The 10,991-nt window shown below is 42.3% G+C and overlaps 1 protein-coding gene across 1 annotated transcript; it reads left to right on the top strand.

Moving 5' to 3' along the window:
* Positions 1 to 2,242: 2,242 nt before the first annotated feature.
* On the top strand, positions 2,243 to 9,185 carry LOC124667007 (splicing factor SF3a60 homolog). The gene is made up of 12 exons (XM_047204342.1): positions 2,243 to 2,450; positions 2,929 to 3,039; positions 3,700 to 3,804; positions 4,460 to 4,602; positions 5,663 to 5,759; positions 6,023 to 6,184; positions 6,282 to 6,353; positions 6,445 to 6,606; positions 7,367 to 7,444; positions 7,530 to 7,658; positions 8,510 to 8,656; positions 8,798 to 9,185. The coding sequence occupies exons 1-12, from the start codon at positions 2,277 to 2,279 to the stop codon at positions 8,942 to 8,944; spliced, it is 1,527 nt and encodes a 508-aa protein (XP_047060298.1). The 5' UTR covers positions 2,243 to 2,276; the 3' UTR covers positions 8,945 to 9,185.
* The last annotated feature ends 1,806 nt before the right edge of the window (positions 9,186 to 10,991 follow it).

Raw genomic sequence — 10,991 nt, 5'->3', positions numbered from 1 at the left:
GCTAAATTATTTAACCGGGACCGGCACGCGTCGGTTTCGAAGGTGCACAAATGATACTATGATTCCATTCCGATGTGTCATAGTGTCGATGTATGTTGGTTCCGCACGGGCTCCGCCTAGCTGCAAGGTGAAGTAAGGCGACCCACAATGAAATTGCAAAAAATAAAACCACTGTACATGTTGTTAGGGCCTAGGTCTAAAAAACCACCACGGGACAATTTTTCAGAAAAAACCAACAGACGCAGAAAGCATGGGCACACGCTTGAGCTCGTTTGACGTTGTTTCTGACACTGGAGGCCCACCTGCAAACTACCTAAAATTGTAGTGGGTTTTTTTTGGCAATTTTCTCGGTGATCCACATAAACTTCTTAAAGTTTGACAAACTATATGGAAAAAGATGTCAGCACTTATAATCTCAAAACAATATCATTAGAATGATTGTAAAAGCTGTATGCATTCTAATTTGAAAAGGAAGGAGTATGTATTGTGCGAGACATCACCAGGGAAAGAGACTCGGCAACGAGGTTGAAAATTTAAACAATTGGTCCAAGGTCTGGTTGGAGAAACCCAAACCGCAGAAAGCATACTATAGAATACTACGCCAAAGTTGAGAACCAACCTGAGGTTGGGTGGCTAGGAGGATGGTCGTACCCCCAGCCCACCAGAGTTCAAATCGCAGGTTTAACATCTGTGTGTCTCATAAAGGCGGAATATTCATTCAGTGGGAGGCGACGTTCCCGTCGATAGCGAGGCGTCTGTGGTGACTTTGTCAATTTCAAGATCCAATCCGTCAGCCCAGTCTTCCGGAGGTGCTAATAGGGGTACATGTGTGCGTTCATAGGAGTGAGTGTATGAACGTGTATGTGAGTGTCTACGTTTGTACTGTGTTTTTTTTAAAAAAATAGTACGCCAAAGTTGTACTGCTGCTGGGATTAATACGTGGGCTAGCTATTGAATACACCAAGTTGTCATGTTGCTACAGATTAATATGTGGATTGATTTCCTCAAAGCTACAAAGTGCTGCAAGTTTGAACACACTGCAGTACCAGTAGTACTACCCATTCCAGATGGGAAATTTATGAGTTGTATTGTTGCATGGAGACCGAGATGATACTAGTATACTGCATTGTGTGATCCGAGAGTGTGATCCAGGAACGGGCTTTGATCGACCAAGTTTAAGCTCGGCAAACAAGTGGGGTTATTTTTTGTGATACCAGCCTGCTTCCACTCCAGTTCTTTCATTGTAGTCTGTTTCCCGAGGTCATGAGGATGTGCAAACTACTCCTACTTGGGATCGATGGATGCCGCGACTTGGCAATGCGCCAACGCTTTTCCTAAAGTGTCTCTGGTGGAGTAAACTACCCGATACCCAAGACAAGAGCGCAGCCGCCCACGAGAATAAAAGATGGATCTTGCTCGTTACCCCATGATCATGAGCATCACCGTTTCTTGCTTGTGCGCCCTGACTTCCTTTCCACATCGGAGTCAGCAGATCAGGGAGGAGACTGACGGGACCGTAGTTTACGGAGGGCCGAGGCTGAGCGACCCATCCCAGTGCCAAAGGGCGGTGATGGGCTTGGGCTGGGCACTGGCGTTCGTGCCTCCTCGTCGCGCGAGCCGACCGATGCGTGCGGCGTGCCCTTGTTTCTTCCCTAGCTACTACCCACTCACTCCGCTGTCGCTCCACAATAGAAAACACACATGCTACTACCGTATAAAAAACAGTGCCAAACTAGCTAAGAAGCTCGATCGTGCTCAGACGGATGACATGAGACGAGAGCTACCATCTCCGTTCCGAATACATGGCATCACGAGCCACTCCAGAACAGTTCATGGTATCGTAATTTTGCATGAGCTAGATGGACGACTTTTTTGTATGGGAAACTAGATGGACTACTTCGAAGGACTGAGCAGGGATTGTCAAATCACAAGTTTGTATGTTGTCAATTGTCATTCCCAGCAATTTGGCATTGGGCTGGCGAGTTCAACAGAATTGGGCGTCAGAGTTCGGCCTAGCTAGTCAATTGAGACCGAACCTGGGCTTGGGCTGGGCTAGGAAGAAACCGTCATACAGAAACCACGAGCCTCTCTGTCCCCGGCCCATATCAGGAAAAGACTCGCGCGACCACAGCACACCGAAGCCTCGTCCTCCCCAGTCCCGGCCGCGGAATCCCCAAAACCCTAGCCACGCCCCCGCCGCGCGGCGCCGCGCGACCCGCCGGATCCACCAGCAGAGGAGCGGACCGGGGCTGCCCTAGCCAGCCGAGGCGGCGGCGATGGCGTCGTCGGTGCTGGAGGCCACGCGGGCGGCGCACGAGGACCTGGAGCGGCTCGAGCGCCTGGCGGTGCGCGAGCTGCAGCGCGACCCCGCCAACGCGCGCGACCGCCTCTTCCAGTCCCACCGCGTCCGCAACATCATCGACCTCCTCGTCACCACCTCCGACAGGCTCGTAAGCACCTCCTCCCGCAGTCCAACTCTCTCCCTAGGGTTTTGCGCTTGATTTAGCGGCTCTAGCTTCGTAGTCGTGCCTGGCCTGGTGCCGCCGGAGATTGGCGGTGTCGCATCTCTGCTCTCCGTACTTAGGTGTGCTTTAGAGCAGGGCCACGAGGCTTGGTTTTGCCCAATGCTTGAGATATCCGGTGCCCGGTGAATTGAGAGCCTTAGGATGGCCTCTTGCTATGCTTTCGCGTTGGCTGGCTCGTGCTAGTTCTGTCGAGGTCCAGATTCGAGCTTGGCAGCTGTTTTTTCGGCTCTATTCTTTCTTGCTAAAATTAGCCTGACGGTACATGAAACGCCTGGATGTTTTACATCTTGTATCCTCAGTGCTGCTGTTTTTCCCCCTTTCAGTTGCGAGCAAAGTATATTTTTCTGGAATTGCCTGTTGTTCTTTGTTCTAAGGTGATTTTGCTGTTGTGGCTGTTATCTAGGTGGAAATCTACGAAGACAAGGACGGTGCTAGGAAGGAAGAGATCTCCAACCATTTGACTGCTCCAGCACAAGACGACATCTTCCACAAGTTCTTTGACAGGCTCAAAGATGTAAGTCATCAATCCTATGGCTCCTGATAATGCATGCATGGTGTATCTTTGACATATCGTTGAGTCAGAACAGCTGTAAATGGCGAAATGGTAGCAAAGCACTAGAACCTGCTGTCCATCTATCTACTGACAAAAACATTCCATGCTATTATCATTTAGTGGCTAGCGCTAAATTTGAACTCCGGACTTGCATGCCCAAGTTTGGATGATAGGGAACCAAATTCATTTGGTCAAGAACTATTACCTCTGTTTTGAAATGTGGTATTTGGATGATAGGGAACCAAACTTGCCCTATTGATAATCATTTTGCTTTTTTTAGGCTAATCATGTATAGGCAAGAAAGTGTACCACCTCTGTTCTGAAATGTAGTATGTTTGGAAAGCTAAATCGGCAAAAAATGTACTACCTCTATTGCGAAATGTAGTTGTCTTTTCTTGCCTATACATGTTTAGCCTAAAAAGCAAATAAAGTATCAGTAGGGCAAATTTTCTAGTGATCATTGGAAATTAAACTACATACGTAGTTGTGAGTTTTCCAGTTACTTTACACAATTCTGATACTGCCCTTCATCCCAGCCATGATGACCCTCTAGTCGGCCTTGTACTCTTTCTTCATTTGTGATGATTTTTCTTTTATTCAAACTTTGGTGCATGCTTGCAGATCCGTGAATCCCATAGGCGGAATCACTCCGCTCGTTTTGTCAGTGATGCTGACGATCATGAAGAGCTACTAAAGGAGGAACCAGCTATTGAATTCTCTGGCGAGGTACTCTCTACGTACATTTTCACCTTGTAATGCTGCCTTAGATGATATGGGCACTGCTGTAACCTAAGCTGTCTGTCGTTAATCTGATTCTTGTTACTTTCATACAGTTATGTTCGCTATCTCCATGTACATATGCATATTTTCTGTGGTATATGTACCTATGTTCATAAGTTCTTCCATTGAGAAGTTAAATGCATGGAAACCTTATGTTGTCTTCATCTAAAATTATCTAGTCCTGCTTCGTGCTTCAATATTGTCCAAGCTAGGTAAATCATCCATGAATTCTGTGTGCTAAGAACTTTAAAGAGTCCACTAGTGCCCCTGTTTTCCTTCTTACTACAGTAGTCTTGAACTCGAGGGTATCTCCATTGTGATACGTGTACTTTAATTTCTGCAGGGTTATTTGATTCCTCTTGTAGGATCACGGTGCTATGCATGGTAAGATTTAGGTTAATGACAAGATACTGGGATGGAGCATGATAACTTGAGAATCATTTTTCTGTACTATTATTGTTGTGATTTGCATTATCGTGTAGTTATAATCCTGCCATATCCACATTGCATGTTCACCCCATTGGTGCTGTTGATATTTTATATGCCTTCTTATCGCAGTTACTTTTAAGTGTGCTAATTTTCCTTTTCTACATTTTGCTAGGAAGCATTTGGTCGGTACCTGGACTTGCATGAGCTCTACAACGAGTTCATAAATTCCAAGTTTGGATCGCTCATGGAATACTCGGCATATGTTGGCACTTTTTCTCAGACGGAGAAGATCACACATAGTCTAAAAGCTACCAGGTATGCAATTGTCATCTTCTCTAAGACCAAGGGCATGTCTCCTGGAACGAGCTGCTTTGAAAATGTCGCATGCATCTTAGATATATTTTCCTTTTTCTATTGGTGGTGGTTATGACACTTGAACAATGAACTGGTCAATCCGGTTGATCAGTATTTTGTGGGGAAGAAACACTAATATGTAGGTGTTGTGTTATTTGGTAGAAGGTGAATGTACATGCTGTTGGGGTTGACCTCAGCAAGGGTGACCCCAGTCATTGTGGTAAACGCCATGGACATAAGTCACATAATTTGGTTTGAAATGATGCTCTTTCCTGTGTGCACACAAGGCTGTGTACAGGGAACTATACGTTGCATTCACACTTGTTGGTTCATGTAATCTAATGGCCTTCTGATATAGTTCTATTTTGTGGGCCAATGTGTGTCAGTTTATGTCTTGTTTGTGCGCATGGAAGGGGAAGTGGTTTTAGATTTTGTTTCCTTCACTACTTCTTGGAGGTCAGACTGTAGTTGTATTACCTGTACGGGTGTTCTTTGCTTAGTCTCATTTTCTCAAGTGCTATAAAGAGGAATCAAGTCCATGAGAACTTATGCAGGGTTATTTGATTCCTCAAGCTGAAACATTTTTATTTCCAGAATTCTCATGGCCTTCATTAAATTGATATATTGAAACAATTATTTACTTATACCGAAACTGTTTTTCTTCTGTTAACCACATTGAATGGGCTAAAATATACTACCTCTGTCCCAAATTAGGTGTCTCAGCTTTGTCTGTAGATACATCCGTATCTAGAAAAAGTTTGAGTTCCTTGTTTTGGGACGGAGGGAGTACCATATATTTACCTAACAATGCAAATGGGCACCCTTGTTGGAAGTAAGAGGAAACTTAGCATTAAACTACTAGAATGGTGGGCTTGTAGTAAGATACATGTATCAGCTACACATGATTAACCAAAATTAGTCATTTAACATAGCCAACATTTATTTGATCTCTTGTATTTTTTTTATAAATGCCATACAATTTTGTAAAGATTATTTATCTGCCAGTTTTTTTCTTTGGCAGGCAATACAAAGAATATTTGGAGCATATTTTGGAATATCTGACATATTTTCTGCGTCGCACAGAGCCATTGCAAGATCTTCAGAAGATATTTACAAAGGTCGGTCTTCTTTTACGTTGTAGTATCTTGTCTTCCTTCTGTGCTCCCACCTACTTATATGATGACATGGTCACTTAAGACACTGTTATTTACTTGCTAGCGGTTCTTATCATGATGTCTTACTGTTATGTCTACTTCTGGAGTTGCTTGTGGTGGGGCTCGCAATAAATATTTGACATAGAACTACTACATCATCAATATAGTTTAACACTTCAGCATGATAAGTAACAACTAACACACAAATTCTATGTACACCTGTGCAGTTGGAAAGTGATTTTGAAGAACAGTGGGCCAATGGAGAAGTACCTGGCTGGGAAAATAGGGGCACAGAAAAAGAATCTGTGCTGCAAGAGTCTGAAGTAGACCTTGATTACTATAACTCTGTTGAAGAACTTGTAGAGCTTGGTCCGGAAAAGTTGAAAGAGGTTTGGTCTTGTAACAAACTATTATTAGCGAACATTATATTTAGTTTCATCCTTCACTTGGTCTTCTATTTATTTAATTAAATTACACTTTTATCAGGCTTTAGCTGCTCGTGGATTGAAAGGCGGTGGCACTGTTCAACAGCGTGCAGAGCGACTCTTCTTGCTGAAGGTGAGCATTGAACGCTATTGCTATCTTTGCTGTCATTTGTTATGGCTACTTCTGAGTTCTAAATTTGTCTGCCAATGATCATATTTTTCAGCATACACCATTGGAACAATTGGACCGTAAGCATTTTGTAAAAGGTTCACGTAGTTCTGTCTCAAATGTGCCTTCTAATGGCAACAATTCCAAGGATGATTTGAAGAAGGAAATTGCCTTGATCGAAGTAAAGATGAGGCGCCTGTGTGAGATTCTTGATGAGGTCAGCTCTTCTTTCTTATTTGGGCACAATAACATGTTTAAGTCAGACATGATCATGCCTGTTTACTGAAGATTGGCCTTGACCCAGGACACTTCCTTTGAATTTTTTAATGATTTGCCCAAGTTGGTTTCAGATGCCCCAAAATTGAGCAGACATCTGATGATTTTCCTGAGGGGTTTTGCACATTAAACCATCATTCACAAAGACCCCCCCCCCCCCTCTCTCTCTCTCTCCCTTTGGCAAATCATCAAAGAAAGCTCAAATTTGGTGCATTTTAAGCACAGTCAGACGCCCCGACATGGGCAAATGATATAAGTCATACCAACTTCGGGCAAATTGTTTAAAATCCCTAGCAGTATAAATACGAAGCTATCTGAGAAGCTCAACAGTTTGCAGTGTATCTAAAAGAGGCCCTCAGAATGCTGTGGAAAAAACTGTCTTTAAGTGAGCAAAATGATTATACATCAACACCTGTCATGAATAGTTGTTACCCAGGTGCTGCTGTCATCAATGCCATGCCATGCCATGGTATACCTTTTTCAATATGTTGCGTACCAAAGTATTGTTGTTGGTACACCAAGAGCTCCATCTGCACAAGGACTAAATTACAGCTAGATTTGGAGCCAGTATTCCAATGTGTATATGGGATTGTAGTTTATTACTTCTCTTGAGGTTTACAGAGTTTCCTCTTTGTTGCTAGGACTTCTAATCTGTCTATTTGGAATTTAACCTTCTGCTCATATGTTTATCTTCCGTGCAGATCATTGTAAGAACAAAGGAAAATGCCGAGAAGAAACTGACTTTGACCTATGAAGAAATGGAAGCAGAACGAGAAGAGGTTCTTAGCTTCCCGTAATCAGTATCTAATCTTACGTTCTGTTTTCTATTTTTTTTTTTACTTTTGTCTTCTGTATTTGTTATAGGAAGAAGTACAAGCTGATAGTGAAAGTGATGACGAAGACCAACAAATCTACAACCCTCTCAAGTTACCAATGGGCTGGGATGGAAAACCTATCCCCTATTGGCTCTATAAGCTTCACGGTCTTGGTCAGGTAACCACTAGCCAGTCTTATCATTGTTAATTATCATTTATCCCATCACTTATTTTGTCTTCGCTTACAATGCTGTTTATTGAATATCTTTGTGTGATTGTACTAAATGTTCTTTGTAGATATATGGTTGGATGCCAGAAAATGCCAAAACCTAAGTTAGCCTAGTTTTACTTTGTTAGGGTTCATTGCCAAACTTGTGTACTGTATTAGCCTCACAACCCCAGTTCTAACAAAACATCGCATAAAGTGCGACTGCCATTTTGTTAGCCACAGATTGACCACAGCTTGGGTGTCAATCTGTGGCAGCGAACCGAACATGTGCATATATGGCTGGATGCCAGAAAATACCACACATAAGTTAGCCTAGTTTTACTTTGTTGGGGTTCATTGCCAAACTTGTGTACTGTATTAGCCTCGCAACCCCAGTTCTAACAAAACATTGCATAAAGTGTGACTGCAATTTTGTTAGCCGCAACTAGGGTGTCAATCTGTGGCAGCGAACCAAACATGTGCATATTATTTATATTAACTACAGACCTGGCTCAGTGTTTGCTGGGTACCAATATTTGCTAATTATGTATGTCCTATAACTTAAGGAAGTGTTGACCAGCAAGGCAAACTTAGGTTCACATCTTTCTCTTATAATTGTGTTATCCGTATTTGCCAACTTCGAGATACTACATGCTCCGTTACCAGAAAGTGTTAAATTTTAATGTTTGCTAGCATGTTCTGCCTGTCAAGTATTAGACTGAATTTGAAAATCAATGCATCCTTGCTATTATGTGCCCGGATATTACAGGCATGTTTGATGCTAGAGCACTCATGTTTTAACTGTGACAATTTGTCATCAGGAATTCAAGTGCGAGATATGTGGCAACCACAGTTACTGGGGGAGAAGGGCTTATGAGCGCCATTTCAAGGAGTGGCGCCACCAGCATGGGATGCGATGCCTTGGTATTCCTAATACCAAGAACTTCAATGAAATCACATCCATCGAGGTATACCACCATAGTTGATTTGTGTGCTTCTTGATTCATCTGGATAAACATTGAACATGGGCTATGCATGTGTATTATTTCTGCTTGGTCAATTTTGTTTTGCAACGAAGTGCTTTGACATATCTGATTCATGTTTGGCAGGAGGCCAAGGCACTCTGGGAGAGAATACAATCAAAGCAAGGGCTGAACAAGTGGCGGCCAGACTTGGAAGAAGAGTACGAGGATACAGATGGCAATATCTACAATAAGAAGACTTACACTGACCTGCAGCGGCAAGGCCTGATATAGAATTGTAGCTGTGATCCTAGTTCACTGCCGCGTGCTAAAATGGCTGGTCTACTGTTCCATGGAAATCTGTTGACTTGCCCTGCTGTCGTAACCTTGTATTGACACATTATTTCTAGCAACATGGTACTTCGGAGATGACTGTTTTCTTCCTGTTACATTGCCAAATGTGCTCTAGCCGCCACTTTGCTCGGCTTGCTTTGCGTTTTCTCTGCGTGACAGATAATTGTGTGATGTGGATGGATATTGAGGTGATTTGTCTGTGTGAGAATCAAGAGGCGTGACACTTGCCCAAGTTAGTTTCTGCTTTTTAAGCTGATTGCCCTTGGATGAACCGTGCATCTGCAAATTGAAACAGAGGATTGTACCCAAGATTCCCATTCTAGTGGTGACAGTTGATTTTGTATTTTTTTTAAATGTAACATACTTATACATACTTATGTTTTTATTTTGTAACATTCCTTAGAAGTTCATGAATCCCTATAAATTTTTCTTATGCCCCAGAGGTGCAAAACCACTACGAAGAATCGGGCCTGACGTACCCAAAAATCCAAAGCAATTCGCACTACAAGTTTTCTTTGACACACGCTACAAGATGAAATTTCACAACAAATAAGCGTTGGTGTTCTAGAAAAATAAAAATAAAATGAACTTCCAAACCTGTTGTGTCATTTTCTTCATGGGACACAACAATATTTTTATGAATTGCATGTTATGGTTTCAGTGTATCTACAACTCTGACATTTCTCCATAATTACGAAAATGCTGAAACCGCAAATCACTACTAGAACATATCAACAGGTTTATGTTAAATGGTTAAATGCTTCTTCGCAAAAGAGTTAGTTCAGAATTTAAATCGGACCAAGTACCATAGTTAGAGTTTATTTTATATTCCAATGTACACATTTTTGTTGATAACTAGTGTAAATTCACTGCAGGGAGGTCACTGATGTCATTGATTTTTCTACAGGTTACTGGATTGCCTACTTCTGCACAATAATCCAGCAGCCTTCTTACAGTAGACAGTTTTTCATTGTTTTTACATGGGAGATGGTAAGACGACCAGATTTCTCACCCTTGCTGTAGGTCCTCTCAATCTAAGAAAACAAACAATTCTTTCAAAAATTGAAAACCGAAAGAACACATAAACTGAGTCGTGTTACACTGTTATCTAGAGTTTAAAGATACAAACAATTCTTGAGATCAAACAATCTACTCCCGCTTAACCTTTGATCCCGCCGGGTGGCATGGATGCACAAAAGCCAGCAGGGAAGATGTACAAGAAATATGTAAAGATATGTGGTGCTACTCCATTCCCACAAGAACTCCATGGACACCTAGAAATCTCCAATGTCTACTGTCCAGGTCCCCTTGGAAAGCCCTTTCATAATCAACAATGTGACTGGAGGGAAGCCAAAGATGGCAAGTAATATATTTGACGCCAACAATACTGTCCGTGGGAGGAAATTCATACCAAGTCGTGCTTTCACCGGCCGAGAAAACACACATTGGGATCACAATCAGGGAACCAAGCTGAGAAGTAGCAAAATTTATTATTGACATCAGCCCCAGCCCTATTGAGATGGAAGTGATCATCGTGGCCTTCAAAAGTTTACATTCGACCCCAGCAGAGTATGGTGAGCCTAACATGGTGATCAACACAATAATGGAGAGCACCACCCAAATCACTGCACTTTGTATTGGTGTACCATCGGCAATTTGACTAATGTATGGCAACAAACATCATTACTTAGGATAGCGCAGTACTTCCTCCTCCATCCTCAAATAAGTAGATGTTTAGCTCCAAACTTTGTCCATAAAAAGTGTACTTCTATCTTTTCAATGCACTTTAAAATAGTAAAAATTGCTTCTCTCTCAATGCACGGAAATCAAACTCAATTATGTGTCCCTCGTTTTTTTACATGCACTTAGCTTATTGGAGGTGAAAGAATTAAAGAGAAGTGAGATATTGGTTTGCATCTGTATTTCTCACCTCACTTCATAATTTATCTTGGAAACCCGCATGTACACTTATTTCTGGACAGACGAA

Source organism: Lolium rigidum, chromosome 6, assembly GCF_022539505.1.
Source record: "Lolium rigidum isolate FL_2022 chromosome 6, APGP_CSIRO_Lrig_0.1, whole genome shotgun sequence".
Lineage (NCBI taxonomy): Eukaryota > Viridiplantae > Streptophyta > Magnoliopsida > Poales > Poaceae > Lolium > Lolium rigidum.
The sequence above is the reverse complement of the archived record's forward strand: the minus strand, read 5'-3'. Positions and strand labels throughout refer to the sequence as shown.

Coding starts and splice junctions, on each gene's coding strand:
- LOC124667007 (XM_047204342.1), top strand. CDS start 2,277: ATGGCGTCGTCGGTGCTGGAGGCCACGCGGGCGGCGCACGAGGACCTG. Junction 2,451..2,928: donor TCACCACCTCCGACAGGCTC/GTAAGCACCTCC, acceptor GCTGTTATCTAG/GTGGAAATCTACGAAGACAA. Junction 4,603..5,662: donor CATAGTCTAAAAGCTACCAG/GTATGCAATTGT, acceptor TTTCTTTGGCAG/GCAATACAAAGAATATTTGG.